Consider the following 27205-nt stretch of genomic DNA (forward strand, 5'->3'; position numbering starts at 1 on the left):
AAGCAGCATCTTAGGAGCACAAAAGGTGACGTTTTGAGCCTAGACCCTTCATCAGGAAAGGGGGATGGGGAGAGTGTTCTGAAATAAATGGGGAGAGAGGGGGAGGCAGATCGAAGGTGGTCAGGTGGAGAGGAAACAGACAAGTTAAAGGGGTGGGGATGGAGCCTGTAGAGTTGAGTATAGGTGGGGAGGTAGGGAGGGGATTGGTCAGTCTGGGGAGGACGGACAGGTCAAGGGGGCGGGAGGAGGTTAGGAGGTCGGAAATGGAGGTGTGGCTTGAGGTGGGAGGAGAGGATAGGTGAGAGGAAGAACAGGTTAGGGAGGTGGGGACGAGCTGGGCTGGTTTTGGGATGCAGTGGGGGAAGGGAAGATTTTGAAGCTTGTGAAGTCCACATTGATACCATTGGACTGCAGGGTTCCTAAACGGAATAGCAGTTGCAGTTTCTGCAACCTTCAGGTGGCATCGTTGTGGCACTGCAGGAGGCCCAGGATGGACATGTCATCTAAGGAATGGGAGGGGGAGTTGAAGTGGTTCGCCACTGGGAGGTGCAGTTGTTTGTTGCGAACCGAACGTAGGTGTTCTGCAAAGCAGTTCCTAAACCTCCGCTTGGTTTCCCCGATGTAGAGGAAGCCACAACGTGTACAGCGGATGCAGTATACCACATTGGCAGATGTGCCGGTGAACATCTGCTTGATGTGGAAAGTCGTCTTGGGGCCTGGGATGTGGGTGAGGGAGGAGTTGTGGGGGCAAATGTAGCATTTCCTGCGGATGCAGGGGCAAGTGCCAGGTGTAGTGGGGTTGGAGGTGAGTGTGGAGCGGACAAGGGAGCCCTGGAGAGAGTGGTCTTTCCGGAAGGCAGACAAGGGTGGGGTTGGAAAAATGTCTTTGGTGGTGGGGTCAGATTGTAGATGGCGGAAGTGTCGGAGGATGATGCGTGGTATCCAGAAGTTTGTGGGGTCGTATGTGAGGACGAGAGGGGGTTCTGTTTTTTGAGCTCATCTACCATGGCAGCCTGAGATACAATTAGATTTGATTAGATTCCCTGCAGTGTGGAAACAGGCCCTTCGGCCCAACAAGCCCAGACCACCCCTTAGAGCATCTCACCCAGACCCATCCCCCTATAACCCACACACCCCAAACACTATGGGCAATTTAGCATGGCCAATCCACGTAGCCTGCACATCTTTGGACTGTGGGAGGAAACCGGAGCACCCGGAGGAAACCCACGCAAACACGGGGAGAATGTGCAAACTCCACACAGACAGTTACCTGCGGCTGGAATCAAACCCCGGTCGCTGGCGCTGTGAGGCTGCAGTGCTAACCAGTGAGCCACCGTGCCGCCCCAAATTCACCTGGACTTGGCAGTTTGTTCACTTTTAAACTTTCCAGAACCTCCAATCACCTCACTTGCAATATAAATTATTCAGGAGCCTCACAGTCCATCATCATCTTAATTTCTGTACTCATGCCCACTTTGTCATGAATTAGTGAAGTACTGGAATATTTCAACCCATGCCCCCACTATCTCTGCAGCCACCTCCTTTGCAAACCTTTGTACTCCATCACATCCTGGTGACTTGTCTGCCTTTAGTTTCATAAGCTTGTCAAATACTTGTCCCTTATGATGGAGACTGTTACAAGATTTTTCCTTCGGTTTGGACCTTGCTTGTCTCTTATCTTTGGAATGTTTATTGCGTCCGCTCCCATGAAGACTGATACAAACTATTGGTTTAAATTATGCCATTTCCCCATTTTCTATTGTCAGTACTCCAGTTGTGTCCTCCAAACTCCCATATTTACTTAAGCTCCTCTTTCTCTTCATATACCTTTAGGAGTTGTTTCTGTTTGTTTTTCTAGTTGTTGATAATTTACTTAGAGCATCATTTTTCTTGCTCTGAGCTTTTTTCCATCGAAGGCTGCCTGGTTCCCTCAATTCTCCAGCCTAGCAGTAGATTTTGACACTTTATATGCCTTAGCTTTTGACTGCGTAGTCTCCTTAACCACTTTAGTTAATCCCAGGGAGTTCATCCTTCTCCTTGAGTCCTTTTTGACTGGAATATGTTTTGCTGACCATTATGAAATGTCTGCCAGTGTTCTTCCACTGACGTTCCCCTTAGTCTGTACTCCAGCCTGCTTTTGATAACTCTTTCTTCATACTTCTGCATTTATCCTTGTTTCATTTGAGGACACTGTTTGAGACCAAAGTTGTCCTGCCTGAAACTGAATTTGCAGCTCTACTATGAGATAACAAGGTATAGAGCTGGATGAACCCAGCAGGCATCAGAGGAGCAGGAAGGCTGACATTTCAGTCCTAGACACTTCTTCAGAAAATTGTAATTCTACTATGCTGTGATCCCTCTCCTCAAGGGGATCGTTAATTATGAGATCTCTTATTAATCCTACCTCATTATATTCAAACTAATATAGTCTGTTTCCAAACTAGTTCTGCATCATGCTGCTCTAAGAAACTATCTCTGAGCTTTAGAAATGTATCTTCCGTGTCACCCTTGCCTGTTTAGTTAATAAGCAAGTTAAAATCACCCTTGACAATTGTATTGCCCCTTATACAATCCTCCATTGTTTCTTCTTTTTTCCTTCAGTAAGACAGCTCTTTGGGAGCCTGTAGACAACTCCCATGCATGACGCCCAACTCCTTACCTCATTCCTTATTTTCACCCAAACTATTCCATTTTGTGATCTTTTGTACCTTTATTGTGAATCACCACTGCACTGATCCCATCCGTTATTGTCAAAGCTGTCCCACTTCCTTTTCCACGTTCTCACATACCACCCCACCAACCTCTGGATACAATGCATCATCCTCCGACACTTCCGCCATCTACAATCCGACCCCACCACCCAAGCCATTTTTCCATCCCCACCCTTGTCTGCCTTCCGGAGAGATCACTCTCTCCGTGACTCCCTTGTTCGCTCCACGCTCCCCACCAACCCCACCACACCCAGCACCTTCCCCTGCAACCGCAGGAAGTGCTACGCTTGCCCCACACCACCTCCCTCATTCCCATCCCAGGCCCAAAGATGACCCTCCATATTAAGCAGATGTTCACCTGCACATCTGCCAATGTGGTATACTGCATCCACTGTACCCAGTGTGGCTCCCTCTACATTGGGGAAACCAAGCAGAGGCTTGGGGACCACTTTGCAGAACACCTCTGCTTGGTTTGCAATAAACAACTGCACTCCCCAGTTGCAAACCATTTTAACTCCCCCTTCCATTCCTTAGACGACATGACCTTCATGGGCCTCCTGCAGTGCCACAATGATGCCACCTGAAGGTTGCAGGAACAGCAACTCATATTCCGCTTGGTAACCCTGCAGCCCAATGGTATCAATGTGGACTTCACAAGCTTCAAAATCTCCCCTCCCCCCACTGCATCCCAAAACCAGCCCAGCTCGTCCCCGCCTTCCTAACCTGTTCTTCCTCTCACCTATCCCCTCCTCCCACCTCAAGCTGCACCTCCATTTCCTATCTACTAACCTCATCCCACCTCCTTGACCTGTCCGTCCTCCCCGGACTGACCTATCCCCTCCCTACCTGTACTCTCCTCTCCACCTATCTTCTCTTCCACCCATTTTCGGCCCGCCTCCCCCTCTCTCCCTATTTATTTTAGAACCCTCTCCCCATCCCTCTCTCTGATGAAGGGTCTAGGCCCGAAACATCAGCTTTTGTGCTCCTGAGATGCTGCTTAGCCTCCTGTGTTCATCCAGCTTCACACTTTGTTATCCTTTTTCCTTCTTGCCTGTTCCTTTTGAACATCAACTATGCTCGATGGTATAGTTCCCAGTTTTGATCACCTTATAACCCTATCTCTGTAATAGCTTTCAAGTCACATTTTTTTTCTATTTGTGCCACCAACTCATATCTTGTTACAAATGTTGTGTGCATTCAGATAATGAGCCTTAAGCTTTGACATTTTAGCATTATTACCCTATCTGATTGCATTTTCTGTTTATATTTTGTACTCTTTCCTGTCATGCTTTGATGACTGAGACCAATGATGATTGTTTGCCGCCTCATTACCCTGCATCTCAGCTGTCCCTTTCCCTCTCATCCTTAGGTCCTAAAACAGATACATCACATGATCAAGGGGTGTAATGTGAAGCTATTCTCTATTGAGATTATTTGACCAAAAAAGTAAGGAATGCTTCAGTTACACAGAGCACTGGCGTGACCATGAGACAAATACTATGTGCAGCTTTGGTCTCTTTTATTAAGTAAAGATGTAAATGTGTCGGAGTTGGTTCAAAGGACATTCATGAAATTGATAGATGGAATCAGTGGGATGTCTCATGTGGAAGGGTTGGACAGATGGGTCTTGTTTTCACTCGAGTTTGCAAGAAGAATGAAAGGTGATTTGTTTAAAGTAACCTGAATGCTCTTGACAAGGTAGATGTGGAAAGGAGGGTTCCCCTTGTGGGTGAATCCAGAACTATGTGGTACTATTTTAAAATTTATGGAGCAGCCTTTCAAGAGAGATGAAAGGAAATGTTTTTTTCTCCATTGTGTAACATTGGAACTCTTTTAACTCTGAAAACAATGGTGGTGGGTTCACCTAACATTTTAAAGACAGATGGATAAATTCTTGTTATTGGAGGGGGAGGTGGGACATGAAAATGTGGAATTTGAAACACAAACTGATCACCCATGATCTTCTTGAAAGGCAGAGCAGGTGAGATGGACCAAATGGTCTATTTCTGCTCTTATTTTGTTGATTTGACTGCTAGGTTAACACTGGAAGCTCATCCAGCCTGATTCAGATAAGGGAAGCCATTGTGATGCGATGGGAAGGTTTTGTGATAAATGAGTTTTGATCTGCTCTTTTGACCAGCAGAAAATAAGAGGACAGGCAACCTTTAGCTTCCCAGGTATTCTCACCTATGTCCATATTTAGATTAGATTATAATATATTGTATTCCCTGCAGTGTGGAAACAGGCCCTTCGGCCCAACAAGTTCACACCGCCCCTTGCAGCATCCCACCCGGACCCATCCCCCATAACCCACACACCCCTGCACACTACGGGCAATTTAGCATGGCCGATCCACCCAGCCTGCACATCTTTGGACTGTGGGAGGAAACCGGACCACCCGGAGGAAATCCATGCCGACACGGGGAGAATGTGCAAACTCCACACAGGCAGTTGCCCGAGGTTGGAATCGAACCCGGGTCTCTGGCACTGTGAGGCTGCAGTGCTAACCGCTGAGCCACCGTGCTGCCCCTCTAATTAGAGATTCATTAGAGATTTGAATAGCAGCCCAATTTCCCATCATTTGCAGCAACTATATGCCTGGTCATGTCTGTTTTGAAAGTCAAATTACTTCTAGAATCTTCTTTGCAATCACAGTCCGTTTTAAAATTTTTGAATATGATGTGTCCTTCACTTGGCACAAGAATATCATCCAAAATCCTTTATGCGATGTCTGTGGTACTGATGCTGCTGGTATGTCAGTTGACGTATGATAAAAGTTGTAAGGCAGGCAATGCAGGAATGCTCCACGTTTGTGGCACTAAACTTCATCCTCCTCTCACCCGTACAATTCCGCTCCCTCAAACCTGCTGCAGTTCATTTTTTTTCTGATGAAGGGTCTAGGCCTGTAACATCAGCTTTTGTGCTCCTAAGATGCTGCTTAGCCTGCTGTGTTCATCCAGCTCTACACCTTGTTCTTGTAGTTAATGCCCATCGTTTTCGGTTGGCCTGTCTTGTTCCTGGAAATGATAACATGTTGATTGCCGTCTTCTGGAAGTCTTAGCACATGTTGTATCAATAGATGTATTTTGAAGAGGGCAGTTTTGACTTTGCATTTGAAAATCAGACCAACTGGGTCAGCCTGTGATGGCCTCTCTTGTTTTGAAACCCAGTCTTGTTACTTCCCAATTTAAAAAGAAAATGCTTTCCGTGTAAATGTTGGCAGCAGTTCAGTTGTCTTCCTTCCCAGATTCCTTGCTGCTTGTTCAAAATTCCTGTTATGTTAAGGTATCAGATTCCAATTCAAGCCTTTCATTTTCTAAGTCTTTACATTTAAGGAACAGCATTTCTAGAATCGGTTTTGATTTTTGACAGAGGATTGCAGCCAGTTTTCAGGCATTTTGGTTTATAGGCTCTGGCACGGCATACAAACGTATGACATGGTCTGTAATTGGAGATGCAGGATTATAGATTAGAGTTACAGAACTGTAGCTGTTTATTTGTTTTCAATGTCCTAGAGTCATGCAGCATGGAAACAGACCCTTCAGTCGAACCAGTTTTCCCAGACTAAACCTATGCTTGGCCTATATCCCTCCAATCCTTTCCTACTCATGAATTTATCCAAATGTTTATTAAATATTATAACTATACCTGCATTCACCACTTTGTCCAGTAGTTCATTCCACACAAACCGCTCTGTGGTAATAATATGTTGCCCGTCATGTTCTTTTTAAATTTTTCTCCTCCCACCTTAATACACCTCATAGTTTTGAAGTCCTCTACCCTGGGGAAAAGACCCTTGTAATTCATCTACGCTCCTCATGGTTTTATAAACCTCAATAAGGTCACCCCACAACCCCCTATGCTCCAGTGAAAAAAAGTCCCAGCCTTTCCTATCAATTTTTATATCTTAAACCCTCCATTCCCTGCAACATCCTGATAGATATTTCTTGAACCCTCTCCAGTTTGTTAATATCCTTTCTATAACAGGGATACCAGAACTGCACATTGTGCTCTAGAAGAGGCCTCACCAGCGTCCTGTACAACCTCAACATGATATCCCAAGTCCTATCCTCAAAGGTTAGGGCAATGAAGGCAAGTGTGCTAAATGCCTTCTTAACCACTCTGTCTACCTGTGATGCAAATTCCAAAAAAACTTTACACCAGATCCCCTAAGTGCTCTGTTCTACAACACTACCAAGGACCCTATCATTAATTATAAGACCTGTCCTTATTTGTATTGCCAAAATGCAATAGCTGACATTGATCCAATTAAACTTGCCACTGCTCAGCCCATTGACCTGATTGATCAAGATCTCTTTCTAATCTTAGATAACCTTCCTCACTGTCCACTATACTGGCAATTTTGGTGTCATCTGCTGCAAACTTAATCAACATACCTCCTTTGTATAAATGACAAAGAAAAGTAGACCTAGTACAGATCCCTGTGGAACACTGCGGATCACAGGTCTCCTGTCTGAAAAGCAACCCTCCACAACAAATGTGACAATCTTCAGTAAATACAGTTGAGTGACGTGGAATTAGAATTGGAATTGGAATCCCTACAGTGTGGAAACAGACCCTTCAGCCCAACAAGTCCACATCAAACCTCCGTGCATCCCACCCAGACCCGTTCCCCCTATAACCTACCTAAGCTACACATCCTGAACACTACGGGCAATTTAACATGGCCAATCCACCTAGCCTGCACGTTTTTGGACTGTGGGAGAAAACTGGAGCACCCAGAGGAAACCCACACAGACACAGGGAGAATGTGCAAACTCCACACAGACAGACACCCAAGACCGGAATCGAACCTGGGTCCCTGATACTGTGCAGCAGCAGTGCTATCCAAAAGGAGTTGGTTCACGTCATTGTACATGAATCTCGAATATTTGGCTCTAGTGTGGAGGAAACTTTAATTTCAGTTTAGAAGAGAGAGCTTTACTTTTCTAGCCCCGTACTGTCCCTGTTCTAAGAAAGTTCCAAGCGTTCTAACAGTGGGAAGGGAACTTTACTGTCAGTTTTAAAAGAATAGAAGGAGCTTTACTCTGTATCTAACCCTGCTGTGCACTTTTACTGGGATTGTCTGATTGGGATGGTATAGAAGCTGTACACAGAGTTGACATGGTAGTCGTGTCACTTGTGCAAAAGCAATTTGAAGAGAGAAAAATGAATGAAGTTGATGGGGCGAGAAGGGAAGTTGTTGAAACCTAACAGGGCAGTCAGAGATGGGATGAACAAGCATTTGAATGGAATTAGAAATTGCAAGAGGGCAGAAACTCTGAGTTAAATTACTGAGTTAAATTAATTTGAAACCTTGCTTAAGCAAAACATGGGTAGCCAAGAGATCTAACCGTAGAAAGAAGTATTAAAGAAATAGAGCTATATGGAATCTGTGTTTGTGTGTGGTACTCTGGCATTGAAAGGCATTTTGAAGGGAAGATGGGAGTTGCTAAGTATGGCAGCTGAGAATTTCAGAAGCTTGTAACATTGAATGAGTCAATTTGTCTGTTGTTCCTTTGCCATCTGTTGAACGATGATTGATCCCAGTCTCTGATCTCTCCAGAGTTCAATGTATTTTTCAATATCAACTCTGTCACTAATTGTCTTTGAAGGTCATTTATTGGATGCACTTCCCATGCAGAGCCAGTGCAAAAATGTTTCCTCAAGCAACTTCTCATATTTTTACTGTTTCCCTTAGCACTGTCTGGCATGGTTGCCATTTGTTTGGCTTTGGATAGAAAAATTGCTTATTGCCTCTTCAACTCATTGAAGATTTTGAACACCTCTATCACGTATTACTGATTTTCTCCACAGTACTGTCCTGTTACTTGTTCATGTTTCTCAATCCATCTGTAACTGTGTGTGTCCCCTTTCCTCTACCTCATGTGCACTTTGTGTGTCCCTCTCAACTCTATTTCTTCTCTCACTCTGTTTCTCATGCAATTTCTGTTTAGTGTGCCCTCTTACTATTGCACTCAGGACAGAATTTTATAGCTGGTGGGACTGCCTTTGCAATTCTCCAGATAACTAGTCTTCCAGAACGGTCTGAAAAAAGTCACTGGACCTCTGCTTTCTCTGCAGAGATGCTGCCAGACCAGCTTAATTTCTCTAGCAATTTTTGCTTTTGATCACCCCTCAATGGAGGCAGTTAGCTGGTCAGTTGACATTTCCATGGGACGCAGTTTCTTCTTGTTGTAAATTTATGGCCAGAGAGCATGAGAGATTCACACAGATTTGCCCCTGTTGTGTCCCATCCTATCCAGGCCCCTTTTCCAAACATGTCATATCCCTTCTTTACCAGGAGACCATCTATTCTTACCTGGTCCTGAATTCCTAGGATTTTGAATTTGGGGAGTGATTATAATCCCAGTGATGGCCACTGCTGGGACTGCGGAGTGGCTTCCTCAGAAGGGCGTTATATTCTTAGTCACATTGGGTTTCTGTCCATTCAATTAATATTGAGAAAATTATTCATTGGTTGTGGGTTAGTTGTGATTGGTGTGGATATATTTCTTAACAGCCATTCAATTTACCTGTTATCGAACAAATCCAGTGTGTACGCATGTCTCATTTTCTCCTTACTTTCTTACTCGTGCATTGTGTGGATCTTGGAAATATTCTTAGAGCTGGACCTGGATCAGCTGTTGGTAATCAGAAATGCAAGTTAAACTGTAGTAATGAAGAGCGGGAGTAATCACTGTGTTTGAACAAGTCCTGCGCAGTGTTATGTGGCCTGATACCACTTCCAAGTTTTTATATGGCATTCCATTGATTGCTGCTCCCTTATACTATACTTGCCCCAAGTTGCCTTCCTGCTATGAATGCTTATCCTATCCCATTGTTGATATATTGGCATTTTTCCCCTAATTGACATACCTGCATTTGTCCCCCATTGACATGTTTGCATTTTCATATAATTAGCATATTTCCATTTTTGTATCATTATAAACAGATACAGACCTCATTCCACTCCATGCCATGTCTTTCATGGTAAGGCTTTAATGATCACCATATTTTCTCCTGCTTGAGGTGCTTCTGGGTGTGTGCTTCCTTCTCAGGATCAAAGATAATTATTTTTCTTTGCATGATGAAATGCTACCTCAACGTCATGTTGCTGCTCCTGGTGGGATGACCCGTTTGTCATGTTGTACAGTCCAGTCTGCTTGGTCTTCTTGCGGTCTAACATGAGCACAAGCGTGACATCCCAATGGTGTCACTTGTATGGAAGGAGATGGTTGATGACCATCTTGCAGCACCCCGATGGCGTGTTATGCAGCCCTTCCTAGTGGAGTTAGTCTGAGGATACCTGCTGCTGTGGGTCCATCTGGGCTATTTCTGGTCTCCCTGCTGGGCTATTTCTCCTAGGAATTGCTCTTCAAGTATAAAGAAGACATCACAGAAGTTGCAAGCATGCCTCTTGAAAATCTGTTTCTCAGTAGAAGTTCCTGGGAACCTAATACAGTCATAAAGATGTACAGCACGGAAACCGATCCTTCAGTCCAACTTGTTCATGCTGACCAGATATCCTAAATGAATCTAGTCCCATTTGACAGCATTTGGCCCATACCCCTCTAAACCCTTCTTATTCGTATACCCATCCAGATGCCTCTTAAATGTTGTAATTATACCAACTTCCACTACTTCCTCTGGCAGCTCATTCCGTACCCGCACCACCCTCTGTATGAAAAAGTTGCCCTGTAGGTCCCTCATAAATCTTGCCCCTCCTACCTTAAACCTATGCCCTCTTGTCTTCCTCTGCCTAAGGGAAAAGACCTTGCCTATTTATCCTGCCCATGCCTTTCATGATTTTATGAACCCCAAATAAAGACACCCCTTAGCCTCTGGTGCTCCAAGGAAAACAGCCCCAGCCTCTCCTTACGTTCAACCCCTCCAATCCTGGCAACATCCTTGTAAATTTGTACTGATCCCTTTCAAGTTTCACAACATTGTTTGTCCAGCAGGGAGACGAGAATTGTACACAGCACTTCAAAAGTGGCCTAACCAATGTCCTGTACAACCACAACGTGACCTCCCAACTCCTATACTCAATGCACTGACCAATCAAGGCAAGCGTACCAAAAGCCTTTTTCACAATCCTATATATTGGCAACTCCACTTCCAAGGAGCTAGGAAGCTGCACTCTGAGGTCTCTTTATTCAGCAACCGTCCACTGGACCTTGCAGTTGAGTGTATAGGTCCTGTTCTGATTTTCTTTACCAAAATTAAACTCCATCTGTCACTCTTCAGCCCATTGGCCCATCTGATCATGGTCCCGTTGCACTCTGATTTGATAGTTTCTAAATACTGTTATTTTTGTCTACCTGCTAAAACTTGAAAAGTGGGCTTGTGACCAAATTCCTGAGATGTGAACTCTTAAGTTAATTGGAATCCGAGGTGGCCATCTATGATCAGTCATTGGATGTCAGCAATTTGGCTTCATTTGAGCACACATACAAAGTCTTCACATTTTATCCTTTGTCTCCAGGCCCACATCATCTCACCAGAGACTTGAATTGTTGAGTTGAGGGTGTGCCTCTGTTTGGTACAAGGTAATTATGGGATATAGCTTAAATGTTAATCAGTAGCTTCCACTTGCTTTTAGAATTTTTTGTTTATAGTAAATGGGATATTTTTGAGCTCATTAAAGAATAATGATCAATGATTATTTTGTTCCTGGTAGCAATACAAAAAAAGAGGCATTTGGTCACTTAGGTGATTGATTGAACACACTAACATTGTGACTGTTAGGATAGTGGGGCTTGATTATCAATACATTCCTCCTGTTGCAGCCTTGACAATGGGATACTCCTTTTGAAACTTGGCCACTGGATTTCCATTCTTTTTCCCAGGAGAGGAAACATCCTGTTGAAGTGTGTCTAGGCTGTTCAGCATCCTGCATGTTTCAATAAGATTACTGCTCGGTCTTCTAAACTCCAGTGAGAATAGGCTCAGGCATATGTTTACGTATCTCTCACTCGCATTCTGTGCGGGCACGCGTATCTGTCTCTTTCTCACAGCCCAAGATATGATTGCAGTTGAACTTGGCCTTTATTTACTGTATATATGTTGGTAAGAATTAAAATATTATTGAATTCAGCAGTATCATTTCCATGCTTTATTCCCAGATTTATCGCCATGGAGACCGTTCACCTATCAATAAATACCCTACAAATCCATACACAGAGGAGGACTGGCCACAAGGCCTTGGGCAGCTTACTCAGGTCAGTGCTCTTTGCCTCTCTTTGTATTGAGTCTCTGACCTTCTGTTCATTCCCACCCCTCCAACCTCCTCGCAGTGATGTATTCCTCACATTCAGATTGGAGAGCTGCTGTCTGAGGGTGGTCCACTGCTGTGTGAGCAGTCATCAAGAAGAATGTGGTACCTCAGGCTCTACACATTGTTGCAAGATGGATCCTTGTTACAGGTCCATATGGTGCAGGATGCATCTGGCAGGTTTGCTGCCAAAGTTTCTCTTTCCTGTGGAGATCTACAGGGCCTGCTGGGTCTGGTGTGTCAGAGGGAAATCAACGGATTTTCCATTGAGAAAAGTTTCTTATTTTAAACAACACAGCGTGAAAGCAATTTGAGCCTAGTTACACTAATATGACAGTGCTTGTTACGGAAACTTTAACGGAGAATTCCTTGTTGCATCTCACTCGTTGGTCATCCAAACTTGTTACCCCTGCTGCCCGAGTCAATTTGACTCCTTCATGATAGGGGATGCCCAGTTGTTATGAATTGGGAGTGTTGTTTAAAACCCTTTTATTTTTCCTCCTTAGCATAAACAGCAGTTTAATTTTCCATATTTCTTTTCCCTTTTCATAGAATCATACCACCACAACAGTGCGGGAAGAGGCCATTTGGCCCATCAAGCCTGCACTGCTATTCAAAGACCATCCTATCCACATCCAATCCCATCCTACCCTGTCAGCCCACATTTACCATGGCTAACCCACCTAATCTGCACATCCCCAGACACTAAGGGGTAATCTAGCATGGTCAGCCGGCCTAACTGCACATCTTCGGACTTTGGGAGGAAACTGGAGCACCCAGAGGAAAGCCACACAAACATGGTGCAAAATCCACACAGAAGTCACCCAATGCTTGAATTGGACTTGGGCCTCTGGTGCTGTGAGGCAGCAATGCTAAGCACTGAGCCCTGTGCTGTGCACTTTTGAAATTGGTCATGCTGTGTTGTTCTGTTTCACCCTGTGCCCACCCCGACATCCTCTGTGTGAAGTCCAATTTATATTTTAAAGACGTGCAGAAACTGGTCTTCGGAGTTAAAATATAGGTCAGGTGATGGCCTAGTATTATTGTTGGGCTATTAATCCAGAAACCCAGATAATGTTCTGGTGACATGAGTTCAAATCCTTCCACAGCAGACAATGGAATTTGGATTCAGTAAAAATCTGGAATTAAGAATCTAATGAAGAAATCATTTTGATTGTTGAAAAACCCATCTCGTTCCCTAGTGTCCTATTGGGAAGGAAATGACCTGTCCTTACCCAGCCTGACCTACACGTGTCTCTAGACCTGCAGCAATGTGGTTGACTCTTAATAACTCTGTGGGCAATTAGACTTGGGCAATAATTTCTGATCTAATCAGCAGCATCCACATCCCGTGTACAAATTAGAAACAAAACACATGAGAATGCTTCATTCATGGTCAAGCCTCAAAAGAATGCATACTTGGATACACAAACCTCAAGAACATGGCCATTAATTCATGGCTCAGTCCTGAAAGCCAGTAAATAGGTGTGTGCAGTAGTTGACTTCATGGAATCCCTACAATGTGGAAATAGGTCCTTCGGCCCAACAAGCCCACACCGACCCTCGGCATCCCAACCAGACCTCTTCCCCCGATAACCCACCTAATCTAAGCTGTGGGCAATTTAGCATGGCCAACCCACCCAACCTGTACATCTTTGGACTGTGGGAGGAAACCTATGCAGACACAGGGAGAAGGTGCAAACTCCACACGGACAGTTGCCCAGGGGTAGAATCAAACCCGGGTCCCTGGTGTTGTGAGGCAGCGGTGCTAACTACTGAGCCAGTGTGCCATTTGAAAAGTGCTGACTTCCTTTTTAAAGTTGATGAAAGCACACTGGCATCGGCTTGACACCCACTTTTCCAGCATATAAAAGGCTTCTGCTAGAACTAGGTTTCGAAAGAGATTTGGGTAAAATGTAGACTTGAGCTGTGGTGTCACCAGTTGGATTCAAATAGGCTTGATGTTAACGACTAAAATAGCCTCTCACTAAACTGAAACGAAGATTCACAAACTGTGCAATGAAGCCTTTGATTGAATACCAGAGAATTTTGGTGTGTCGGGGTTCCTGGATTTCAACCAAACAAGGCTGTTCCCATGTAACAATTGTTTTTTATCTGTCTAATCAGAACTGGTATTGGTTTGTATGAAATTGACAATGAGCTTATCGGGTATCTTTGAGCATACCGAGTTTTAGTAGCTGCCCTTTGTTCTGGGCTGAGAACCCTAGTAGCCTCGCTGTCTGCCTACTTCTCCAGAGGATGCTGACAGTTGTAAGGATTGTGAATCCCACCCTTTATGATTGTAAACTGATATCTGGTGTTGACTGGTCTCCTTCAGTAATGACCAGGGATTTCTGCTGCTCTTTTCCAGGTTGGGATGAGGCAGCAGTATGAGCTGGGCCAGTTTCTGCGAGAGCGTTATAAAGATTTCCTCAACTCCTCGTACGACCGGCGAGAGGTGAGGGACTGAATGGTCTGTAGGACCTAGAGAATGAGAGGAAAGAGGAGGGGTCCTCTGGCTGCAGGTGGGAGATGGAGTGGGGAAGGAAGGGAGAACCACACTGTACTCGTTGGGATTAGGAGAAGGGGTGTTTGAAGCAGGTTTTTGACAGAGATGAAGGGGAGACTTGGTTTGGGGTATAATGGTGGCAGAGGTGGAACATAAATAAAGGAGGATGGATGGCTTGGAGCTGGGCAGTGGGGAATAGTTGAAGGTGACAAAGGATGGTATGAAGTTAGAAAGTAGGAGTGGGGATTACAAGGATATCTTGAGAGCATATGGGAAAGGAGAGGTGGTCTGGAAAGTGTACGGGGAGGAAGAGGGGGCCTGGAGAGCATGTGGGGAGGGGGTCAGAGAACGAATGAAGACAAATTGGGAGTCTCCCAAAGAAATTACATGTCATGATCTACTGTACCTGTGCGACTGCTCACCACACCATTTATTATTAATAAAGCTATCCCACTTGGTGTTACGTTTTGTCTATTCTTCTAGAATGTTGAATATTGATTTCCTAGTTTTGGACACTACAACCAATTAACCAGACTAGCCATTAAGTCAGAGATAGTAGGAACTGCCGATGTGGAGCTGGATGAACACAGCAGGGCAGGCAGCATCAGAGGAACAGGAAAGCTGACGTTTCGGGTCTGGACCCTTCAGAAAATTATTAAGTCATATGTGATTACTTCTATTTGTGCTGTCAACTCATCTATCTTGTTATAAGTGCTGTGTGAATTCAGATAGTGAGCCTGAAGCATTGAAATTGTACAATGTTCTAAAGTCTGCTGCACTCTGTGTATTTTCTGTCACATTTTCTTTAGCGTTTGATTCTTCACAACCATGCACACTGACTGTCTCTCATTTCTTTTTGATGTTACAAAATTCCTCTCATGTGAAAACACACCACACCCTTGTTATAAAGTTCACCAGGACATTTGACCCGGTGTGGTTGAAATGAAGCCCATCCCAACAGAGTAGCTCTCTCATTCCCCAGGATTGATATCATGCCCTATGAATCTGAACCAAATTTTAAGCCACACACTTACCCCTCTAATCTTATTCACCTTAAGTGGGTCAGCAGAGCTTCTTTACCAGTCCTGTCTACATTGTTGACACCTTACTGGGGCCATGACACATGGATCCTTCCCCTCCTGCTCCAGTGAAGAAGAGGTGTCATGAATTTTGTCATCAGGAAAGCAACACAGCCATTAGGACTATCGGAACACCTCACCTTCAGAGCTGTACTCCTGTCTGAAACCCTCACACTCGTTTTAGCCCTAGACACACAGAATCATAGAATCCCTACAGTGTGAATAGAGGCCATTTGGCACATTGAGTCTGCACCAACCTTCAAGAACATCCCATGCAATCCTTGTACTTAATACATCCAATCCACCTAGCCTGCAGATTCCTGAATGTTGTTGGGCAATTTAGAATGACCAATCCACCTAACCTACACATTTCTTAGACTGTGGGAGGAAATGGGCACCTGGCAGAAATTGCGCAGATGTGGGGACAACTCGATATAGACAATTACCCAAGGCTGGAATCTAACTCTGGTGCTGAGAGGCAGCAGTGCTAATGACTGAGCACCCTTACCACCTTGAACACTTGGTGCTTCTTTTAGCTTGAATTTCTGCCCAAACACGTCATCTTTAGCCCCGGATTCATGCCCAAACCTGTTGCTTTTAGCCCCAGACTCCTGGCGGCTGCAAGTGGAAGCACGAGCCATGGAGCCCCCAAAGAACAGAATGGTGCCACCCTCCAGCAAGGAAACCAAAACAAGGGGCACCCAGAAGGAGGGACAGGTCAGAGAGGAAGGACAGGTATCCAGTGTGAAGGCACTGCAACCAACCTAAACTCTACCTGAACAGATGGAATCAACAAAGGAAAAAGAAACAAAAGGGATGGAGGAGTGGATACTGGTAAGAAACATATGGAAAAGGAAACGATGTCAGGCCCCTACAGCAAAGTGGAAAGAGGTAGTTCCGTGATGGACACACCAGCAGTTCCTCTGACGACTATGACATGCGGACTGCTAGTAATCAACAATAAAAGAGGCACAGGACCATGATGGAGAAGGAGAGGTACACCCCCTCCCCCGAAACACTGGACGTTGTGAGGGACCCAGTGAAACCTAACCTCCAGCCGTCGGGAAGCACAGGATAGCCACCTCAGCGCAGCTCCAGAAAACCAGGAATGGTGAAACCCTGAATAAGGAGATGAACATGACAGCACCAAAAATGGAGAATGAGAGGAGCACTTCCCAATCTGGAAACACTGGATTTTGTGAGAGACTCAGAGCTGGACCTTCCTGGCTTTTTTCTTGTTTCGGCAATGCCAGATCACTAGTCTCCCAGGGAGGAACAGGACAGCTACCTCCCTGCTGAGAGTTTCCAGCAGTTTTCCCATGCTGCAGGGTTGTGAGGAGGCCCCCAGTTTCAAGACTGCAGGTGAATGGACATTGGGTCTATGGGTAATTATATAAACTCTCAATGGATTTTAAAATTGCCAGTACTAATGTACATAGTGTTAAATCCACTGCATGCTGTGTTTCCATGTTTGGTTACCTGGCCAACGTCAAAGCAGACCTCCTGTTTCTGCAGGAGTGCAGGATACTGCACCTTAGCAGCTACAGGAAATGGTCCACAGACCCATGGGCCTTCCGTTCGGTTGTTGGGGGCACGTTTCTTCTGGTCTGGATATTCTGCAGTGAGGAGGCAACTTCACTATCTCCAAGGTCAATCATAGAACTCCTACAGTGTGGAAACAGGCCCTTCGGCCCAACAAGTCAACACCAACCCATACGGTGTCCCCCCTATAACCCACCTAGTATACACATCTCTGAACACTACGAGCAATTTACCTACACATTTTTGGACTGTGCAGGAAACCAGAGCACCCGGAGGAAACCCATGCAGACACTGGGAGAATATGCAAACTCCGCACAGACAGTTGCCTGAGGGTGGAATGAACCCTGGATCCCTGGCGCTCTGAGGCAGCAGTGCTGACCACTGAGCCATGATGGCACATGACTCATTGTGGACAGAAATGCACCCTGAGACTAATTAATGTGTGTGCCCCGGCAGTAAAGAGAGTGTGGCTGTTAAAATTGCCAAACTGCATTGTCTATTAACACTCCTGCAGACAGAGTGCAGCATAGATCTATCTGGTCGCAGCCAGACAGGTCTATCTGCTTAAGGATTTCCTGTTTGCGTTCTGCACGTTCTTAGTCAGATCCACTGATGTTGAGCCAGTGTTCTTCTCTAACTACTGCCTTCTGCTGGCTGACTGCCACCTCCAGGATGATCCGTGGGCTGGCAAGGGAACATGGAAGCTGAACACAAAACTGCTAACCTAGAACACATTGAGGAACTCAAAAGCGATTACTCAGGTTGTAGACTCATGAAGCCCTTCCTTGAATCTCTAGTGGACTAGTGGGAAACAGTCAAGGGGAACATCAAGAGGTTCTTCAACCTCATAGATATTCAAACAGATAGGGGAAAACTGTCCAAACTCTAGAAGAAATTGCAGAACCTACTGCTGCTGCAGACGGTGGGGGTCAATGAGGATCTCCAGGAGGTGAAGAGTCAGAAAGCTTCACTCTTTGTTTCGGAGGCCTCTAAGATAAACTTCCAGTCCAGGTTGCACACCCTGGAGCAGGATGAAAGGTGCCTATGTTCCTTTATCCGAGGAGAGCTCTGTGCTCAGTAGCCTAAAGGAAGAAGATGGCTCAGTAGCATCACCTCAATCTGACATCCTGAGGATCAGCAAATCCTTCTACGTCAGACTATATGACATGAAGCCCACAGACAGCAAGGTCTCCCAGTCATTCTGTCTTCTCTCATGGAGGTCTCAGATGACAGCATGTGGGAGAGGCCGGGTGACCTGACCATCAAGTCCTTAGAAAAGGATAACACTTCCGGAAGCACTAGCTTACCATCTGAGTTCTATTCATTTCTGTGGAACTTGACTGGCCAGGACTGGCTGGAGGTATATGACTGTATGCTTGAGGCAGGTAGCACGTGCGAATCCATGGGGAAAGGTATCATCACCCTCGTGTAGAAGTGGAAGGGGGAGAGCATGGGAAATGAGCATTGGCGACGAATTTCACTGCTAAATGCAGATTACAAAATGCGTCCCTGGTCATCACCCAAAGGGTTGGGTCTGCTCTGGGATTGGTGAATCACCCCACCCAAATTGTGCTGTACCATGCTGGATGATCGCTGAGAGCCTCATGCTCCCCAAGGATATGATTGACTGCCTACATTCAGAACAGGGGCGTGGATGCCTGCCTCATCAGCCTGGATCAGGAGAAGGCCTTTGACAAGATATCGCACACCTACCTGGTGAGACATGTTCTCCAAATGGGCTTTGGGGAGGGAATGAGCAATTGGATCCTACTGCTCTACACCAACATCATTAGTGCAGTCTCAATCAACTGGGTGGGAATCAGAAAGCTTCTTGGTCAGGTCCGGAGGTAGGCAGGGATCCCCATTCTCTCCTACCCGGAGCGTGTGTTGTTTCAAGCCCTTTGCTGAGTCCAGCTGGAAGGATGTAAGCCTGAGAGGGATGACTATTCCAGGCAGGTCAAAGCCTACTGGTACATGGATGATGTCACTGCTTTCTGCTTGGATCCACTTCAGCGTGCAGGTTCATGAGCCAGTTTGAATTGGCCTCTGAAGCCCATTAAATTGAGGCAACATTCTTTGGGAACTGGGACGCTGATCGTTTATCCCCTTTGCCATCAAGACAATTACCTGAAAGTGCTGGGAATATGGTTCATTGAACTTAGAACAGTACAGCACAGGAATGGACCCTTCAGCCCGTGATGTTGAGCTGAACATGATTTCAGATTAAATTAATCCCTTCTGCCTGCTTTTGGTCCATATCCTCCATTCCCTGCATATTCATGTGCTTATCTAAATGTCTCTTCAATGCCCCTATCGTAGTTGCCTCCACCACCACCCCAGTAGCAAGTTTCACGCTCCTACTGCTCTGTGTAAAAAAAAAAAAAACACTTGCTCCTCACGTCTGTATTGAATGTCCCCTCCCCATCACCTTAAATGCATCCCTCCTAGTCTAAACATTTTAATTCTGAGAAAAATATCCTAACAGCTTACCCTGTCTATGCATCTCATTATTTTATAGACTTCATCTCTCAAGTCTCCCCCCAGCTTCCACCGCTCCGTGAAAACAGCTTGAGTTTTTCCAGCTCCTTATAGCTTCTGCCATCAACTGTATAGTTTTCCTTAACATTTGCTCTCCCAAAGCACAATGTCTCACACTTGCCTGGATTAAACTCGATCTGCCATTTTTCCACTCATATCTGCAACTGATCCATATACTGTTGTATCCTTTGACAACCTTCAACACTAGCCACGACTCCACCGATCTAACCCACCCATATACATTTTCATCCAAGTCATTTACATATATCACAAACAGCAGAGGTCACAATACAGATCCCTGTGGAACACCACTAGTCACGGACCTGTATCAAAGCACCTTTATCAATCACTATCCTTTGCCGCCTTCACGCAGGTCAATTCTGAATCCATTGCAGCCAAGTCACCATGGATCTTGTGCACCTTAAGCTTCTAGATGACCCTATCATAATGGACCTTGTTGGAAGCCTTCCTAAAATCCATGTAGAGAACATCCACTGCTCTACCTTCTTCAATCACCTTTGTCAGCACCTCGAAAAATTCAGTTGGGTTAGTAGACATGACCAGCCCCGTGTCATGCTATCTGTCCCTAATTAGACCATGCTTTTTCAACTGCCTGTAAATCTTAACCCTAAGAATTCTCCCCACTAGCTTCCCAACCACCAAAGTGAGACTCACTGGTCTGTGGTCTCCTAGATAATCCCTACTTCCCTTCTCGAACAAAGGAACAACATTAGCTACTCGCCAGTCCTCCAGGACCTTTCCAGTAGTCTGGAAGGACTGGATGTGCACAAAGTCTTGGGAAAAGTGTATTGCCAGGGTGAAGCAGAAACTCGGCTTTTGGGTGCTCTGCTCCCTCTCCATTGCAGATAAAAACCTGATCATCAGATGTGAGGCATACTTTTTGTTGTGTGTGGCGCAGGTCTGGCCCATTGCCCACAGTGGGAGGCAATGGCCTAGTGGTATTGTCACTGGATTGTTAATCCGGAGACCCAGATATTGTTCTGGGAACCCAGGTTCAAATCCCACCATGGCAGAATCTGGAATTAAGAATCTAATGATGACCATAAACCATTGTTGATTGTCAGGGAAACCCCATCTGGTTCACTATGGAAGGAAACTTACATCCTTATCTGGTCTGGCCTACATGTGATGCTAGACCGACAGCAGTATGGTTGACTCTAAACTGCCCTCTGGACAATTAGAAATGGGCAGTAAATGCATTCTGGTTAGTGATGCCCTCATCCCATGAATAAATAAAGGAAAATAAAAGAGGCCATTGTAATTTGAAGAAATCTGAAGAAAAGGAGCAGTAAACACGATGTGGTAGACATGCCAAGCCAGTGGATTTGATTGTAATCAAACCCACCAGCTTGGCGAGCATGTCTTCAACCTCATCCACAACCCATGCTACAAATCTTCTCTCAAACTTTGAGCTCCTTTCCTTCAAATGCTGCCCAGTTTGCTGTGTTTTTCCAGCCTCCTGTTTGTCTATCCAGGACTAATGCTGAGGGATGCACCTCAGCTTGAGCAGCAATCGCCAAGGTATAGTAGAGAAAGGCCACCAAATAAGGTCTTGCTGCTGAAGTTATATAAGGATCTGTTCAATTATTGAACCCTTGTGATCCCTGAAATATACGTAAGCGTAATGTTGTATAAGAAAGAAATGCCTTCGGTTTGTTTGCTGGATAGAGTCAAACTCCAATATTTGTTTATTTTTTCAGAACAAAACTGCGTTAGTAAATATGTATGTATATCATGCATATTTTTGAAATAAATCACAGGGTAAGCTGAATTTGAGAGTAAAGGCTACCTCGCCTGATTAATTCATAGTAAACCCAGGAAGAAATGCTGGGCCTTTACACAACTATTTGGTCCTCTAAATGCTCACACTACTTTTAGCCCTAAACTTTAGTCTGAGCTTTTGCATGGTTTTCAGAACATTGCACTACACTTGAAGGAATATCAAGGTTTTGGAGAGGAATTTGGTGGGAAGATTTCATGATGTGGAGAGATCTGAGAAGCTGGGCTGGTTTGCCCCAGAGCAGAGAGAATTAAGAGGAGATTTAATGGACACATTCAATGTAATGGAATAAATGGACAATATCGAAAACAGCATTTCCAATTAATGGAGCATAGAGAGCATAGGTTTGGGATCATTGAAAGAGAAAGGATGAGAGAACATTTTTACAGAGTTGCTGTGACCTGGCCTAAAAGGGCAACAGAAGCAGGTTCATCAGAAACATTCAAAGGAAAATTACACAAATACTTCAAAGAAACAAATTTAAAGGGCTTTGGGGAAGGGATGGCAGAAAGGACTAACTGGATAGTTTTGCAAAAGAACCAGCAAAGTCATGATGGGCTGAATGGGATCATTCTGTGCTGTCATGTACTCAGTTGTTTCAGGAGAAGCACACCAATAGAGGAGCAATACAATCTGTCCTTGCACTGTGCTCGGTGGCTGGACATTATTCTTCCTTCTAATTTTCATTCTGGCAGTGTGGGCCTCTGAAGTCCATGCATCACAGCAGCTTCAGGAACAGGAAATCAATGCTGTGGTCTGCATGCTAATCTTCACCATCAATGAGCCTAGCCTGTCCACATCCCAGCATCTAGGCACTCAGTCTGTCACAGCTTTGGTGAAACACACGTAGTCTTCAGTCATGGCCATCATAATGCACAATGCCTACTGGGAAGGTGGCCTTTGCATTCAACAGTGAAGAAGCTTTCATTTCCAGGACTGGCCCTGGTTTCTGTAAAGAGGTGCCTCTGGGCATTCTCCTTGAAAAACTGCAGTCTTTTAGGTGCTGGTGCCACAGGGAGCATGTTGGGTTGGGAATTGACCCAGTGACTATGAGGAATAGCAGTACCACTTGGCTTTGCCCCATACCAGGCAAGCCACTTAACCTTAAGAACACATCTGGTGTGTCTTTTGACGTGTACTTTCTGTCTGCTGCAGATTTATGTTCGGAGTACAGATATCGACCGAACTCTAATGAGTGCTCGGGCAAATCTCGCTGGTCTATACCCTCCACATGGACATCAGATCTTCCGACCTGACCTTAACTGGCAGCCCATCCCTGTGCATACGGTGCCTTTGATTTATGAAAAAGTAAGTATTCCGAAGGCTGGAAACGTGGGGAAGCAGCATCTTCTGGGCTTGAGTTCCTCACACCTGAATCACTTCATGGGACAGTATGGGGACTCATCACCCATTGGTGCCTGGCATAATCCAGGCTGTCCTTCAATTTTTTGTGGTGCTGGTTGAACTCTTTTCACCTAAACTCTACTGAAAGTGATGTGTATTGTTCCAGCTCCTCAAGTTCCCATTATCAAACTGCCCTCGCTATGAGAAGCTGTTGAAGGAGTCACTGAACAGCAAAAGAATTGAGAAAACGGTGGAAGAAAATCAGGCAAGTGTCATGAACTTGTTAGTAATGTCTATCTGTTTACACACATCTGTAACGTACGAGAATTAGTTTTGAAAATATTCTCAGGACATAGAGCATAGAACTTAGAACATAGAACTGTACAGCACAGTACAGGCCCTTCAGTCCATGATGTTGTGCTGAACCTTTACCCTAAATCGAAGCTTTAACTAACTTCCATCCCTACCTTATACTACCATTCAAATGCCTATCTAATAGCAGCTTAAATGACCCTAACGAGGCCGACTCCATGACACTCTCCGGCAATGGAGTCCACACCCCTACAACTCTGAGTAAAGAACCTATCGCTGACGTCTCCCCGATATCTACCTCCACTCACTTTAAAACTATGCCCCCTCATAATGGCCACTTCCACCCTGTGGAGTATCTGGCTGTCCATTCTATTTCTACCTCTGATCATTTTGTATGCCTCTATCAAGTCACCTCTCATCCTTGGTCGTTCTAAAGAGAAAAGCCCTAACACTCTCAACCTTTCCTCCTAAGACCTTCCCTCCATTCCAGGCAACATCCTGGTAAATCTCCTCTGCATCTTTTCCAACATTTCCACATCTTTCCTGTAATGAGGGCATCAGAATTAGACACAGTACTCCAGATGTGGCTGAACCAGGGTTTTGTATAGTGGGAGCATAACTTAACAGCTCTTGAACTCAATCCCTCTATTAATGAAAACTAACACACCATATGCCTTCTGCACAACTATCCATCTGGGTGGCAACTTTCAGAACTGTAGACATGAACCCCAAGATCCCTCTGCTCCTCTACACTACCAAGAATCTTTCTGTTAACCCTGTATTCCGCTTTCAAGTTTGTCCTTCCAAAATGAATCACCTCACATTTTTCAGGGTTAAACTCCATCTGCCACTTCTCAGCCCAGCTCTGCACCCTATCAATGCCCCTTTGTAACCGAGAACAGCCTTCTGCACTATCTGCAACTCGACCCACCTTCGTATAATCCGCAGATTTACTAATCCACCCTTCCGCTCCTACGTCCAAATCATTTACAAAAATCACAAATAGAAGAGGACCCAGAACAGATCCTTCGGGTACACAACTCGTAACTGAGCACCGTGTTGAATATTTTACGTTCACTGCCACCCTTTGTCTTCTAAGGTTCAGCCCAACTCTCAATTCAATCTACCACATTTCCCCCTATCCCATGCCTCCTTACTTTCTGCATGAGCCTTACTCAAATCCAAATATACCACATTCACTGCTCTATCTTCATCCACATGTTTGGTCACCTCTTCAAAGAATTCAATCAGGTTAGTGAGGCATGATCTACCCCTTACAAATCTATGCTCACTATCACGAATCAAACTGTGCCTATCCTAGTGATCATAAAGCCTGTCTCTCAGAGCCCTTTCCAATAAGTTGCCCACCACTGAAGTAAGACAAACTGGCCTATAATTTCCAGGGTAATCCCTATTCCCCTTTTTGAACAAGGGAATGACGTTTGCCATTCTCCATTCTTTTGGCACTATACCTGTGGACAGTAAAGATGCAATCTCTTTACTTGCTTCCCATAGAATCCTTGGATAAATCCCGTCAGGCCCGGGGGACTTATCTATCTTTGAGTTCCTCAAAATTCCGAGTACATCTTCCTTGCTAACATTGACCTCCTCCAGCCTAACAGTCTGTTTCACACTGTCCTCCCCTACAGCTCGATCCCCTCTCAGTTGTGAATACCGAAGAAAAGTATTCATTAATCATCCCCAGTGGACTACAATCCACATTCAAGTCTTCCCGATTTGGCCCCAACTGTGACAATATCTACTTCAGAACATTGAGACCCTTCAGAAGTGTTTCTCCCTGTGACTGCTGAAACACACACTTGCAGTAATGCACCAGCATCTCCATGCACTGCAATCAACCCAGGTCAGAGTTTCCCTCTCCCAGACCTGCAAAGGACCTCTCCTGTTTTTTATTCTTGGTAGGATCCACAACCTGAACTCACAATTCTACTCAGCTTTATTGGACCCTAAAAACCGTTAGTACAGTAAACTTACTGGTGCCTGCCACCCAAAACAAGATTCCTCCACCTCCAAAATCCCCACCCGTACCCAGGACCTTCCCCACAATGTACCCACAGAAGACGTCACATCTGCCACCGCCGGGTACACCACTTCCAGGACAGCGAACGCCAATGCTGCTGAAGCCACCGCCTCCATTTCTGAGACCAATACCACTGACACTACCGTCACCACTGCTGCCGCTGCATACCCTGCTCCGCCCATCACAGATGCAGATGCAACTCCGTCCACAGCCGATGCAACTCCGCCCACCGCTGACGACAATGCACTCCGCCCACAGCTGACGACATTGCAACTCCACCAACCGCCGACACCGATGGAACTCCACTGATGCCGATGCAACCCCGCCCACCACTGCCGATGCAACCCTACCCACCACTGCCGACATTGCTCCGCCCACAGCCAGCAGCTCCAGAGAAGACAGCAACATACAGCCCAGCTGAGTCTTCACCATCCCCCAAGACCTCCCCCTTACTGAGGTCGAATGGTCAGTCCACAGTAAGGGGCTCATGTTTGTCCCCTTCCACCTACACATCAATGAATACCGGTCACGTTTGGACATTGAGCAGTTTTTCCGCCGCCTTCACCTCCATGCTTACTTCTTTAACCGTGAGCCTAACCCTCCCTCTACTGACCCCTTCTCCCGCCTCCAACACAAGCCCGCCACCTGGACACCACCCTAAGGCCTCTTACCCTCCTTTGACCTCTTCATCTTCAACTGCCATCAAGACATCAATCGGCTCAACCTCTCCGTCCCTCTCACCCACTCCAACGTCTCCCCCACGGAACGTGCAGCTCTCTGCTCCAATCCCAACCTCATCATAAAACCCGCGGACAAGGGAGGTGCAGTTGTAGTATGGGGCACTGATCTCTACATCACTGAGGCCAGACGCCAACTCTCTGACGCCTCATCCTACTGCCCCCTGGATCATGACCCCACCCCTGAGCACCAAACCATCCACAACCTCATCGCCTCAGGTGATCTTCCACCCACTGCCTCCAACCTTACGTTCCCCAACCCCGCACCGCCCGCTTCAATCTCCTTCCCAAAATCCACAAACCTGCCTGCCCTGGTCGACCTATTGTCTCCGCCTGCTCCTGACCCACCTAACTCATCTCCACCTATCTGGACTCCATTTTCTCCCTCTTGGTCCAGGATCTTCCTATCTAACGTCCGTGACACCACCCACGCCTTCCACCTTCTCCAGACCTTCCAATTCCTGATCCCCAATTTTACCTCATTTTTACTATGGATGTCCAGTTCCTATACCCCTGCATTTCCCAAGCAGATGGCCTAAAGGCCCTCCGCACCTTCCTGTCCCGCAGGCCTGACCAGCCCCCCTCCACTGACATCCTCATCCAATTAGCCGAACTCGTTCTCACCATCAACAACTCTTTCAATTCCTCCCACTTCTTACAGTCAAAGGGGGTGGCCATGGGCACCTGCATGGGCCCAAGCTATGTCTGCCTCTTTGTGGGTTATGTGGAACAATCCCTCTTCTGTACCTACACTGGCCCTAAACTCCACCTTTTCCTCTGTTCCTTTGATGACTGTATCGGCACCGCCTTGTGCTCCCACAAGGAGCTCGAACAGTTCATCCACTTCACCCCAACCTTAAGTTCAACTGGACTATCTCTAACACCTCCCTCACCTTCCTGGATCACACTGTCTCCTTCTCGGGCAAGAACCAAGAAACTGATATCCATTTCAAGCCCACCGACTCCCACAGCTACCTAGAATTCACCACCTCCCACCCACCTTCCTGCAAAAATGCCATCCCCATTCTCAATTTCTTTGGCTCCACTGCATCTGCTCCCAGGATGAGGCATTCCACTCCTGTACATCTCAGATGTCCTCGTTTTCAGGGACCACAACTGACCTCCCCCCCCCCCCCCCCCCCCCCAACCCACCCAAAAGATGCAGTGGTCAAGAACGCCCTCGACTATGTCTCCCACATTTCCCACAACTCATCCCATGCAACCCATCCCCGCAATAACAACCAAAAAAGAATCCCCCTCGTCCTCACACACCACCCCACCAACCTCCGGATCCAACGCATCATCCTTCGACAC

At 45.8% G+C, this 27205-nt stretch overlaps 1 protein-coding gene across 7 annotated transcripts in view; it reads left to right on the forward strand.

Annotated features, from left to right (window-relative positions):
- Positions 1–27205, forward strand: part of LOC125459217 (lysosomal acid phosphatase) — a 106122-nt gene that overhangs the window by 30840 nt on the left and 48077 nt on the right. For all 7 annotated transcript variants that reach the window (XR_007248985.2, XM_048545310.2, XM_048545312.2 and 4 more), the window contains exons 2-5: positions 11840–11935; positions 14360–14446; positions 22613–22765; positions 22968–23066. Coding sequence is in view for 6 of the 7 variants with exons in the window: in XM_048545310.2 (XP_048401267.1) it covers positions 11840–11935; positions 14360–14446; positions 22613–22765; positions 22968–23066 (435 nt within the window). In the remaining variant the exon portion in view is untranslated. The remainder of the gene's footprint in view (positions 1–11839; positions 11936–14359; positions 14447–22612; positions 22766–22967; positions 23067–27205) is intronic.

The sequence above is a fragment of the Stegostoma tigrinum genome, chromosome 17 (genome assembly GCF_030684315.1).
Source record: "Stegostoma tigrinum isolate sSteTig4 chromosome 17, sSteTig4.hap1, whole genome shotgun sequence".
NCBI lineage: Eukaryota > Metazoa > Chordata > Chondrichthyes > Orectolobiformes > Stegostomatidae > Stegostoma > Stegostoma tigrinum.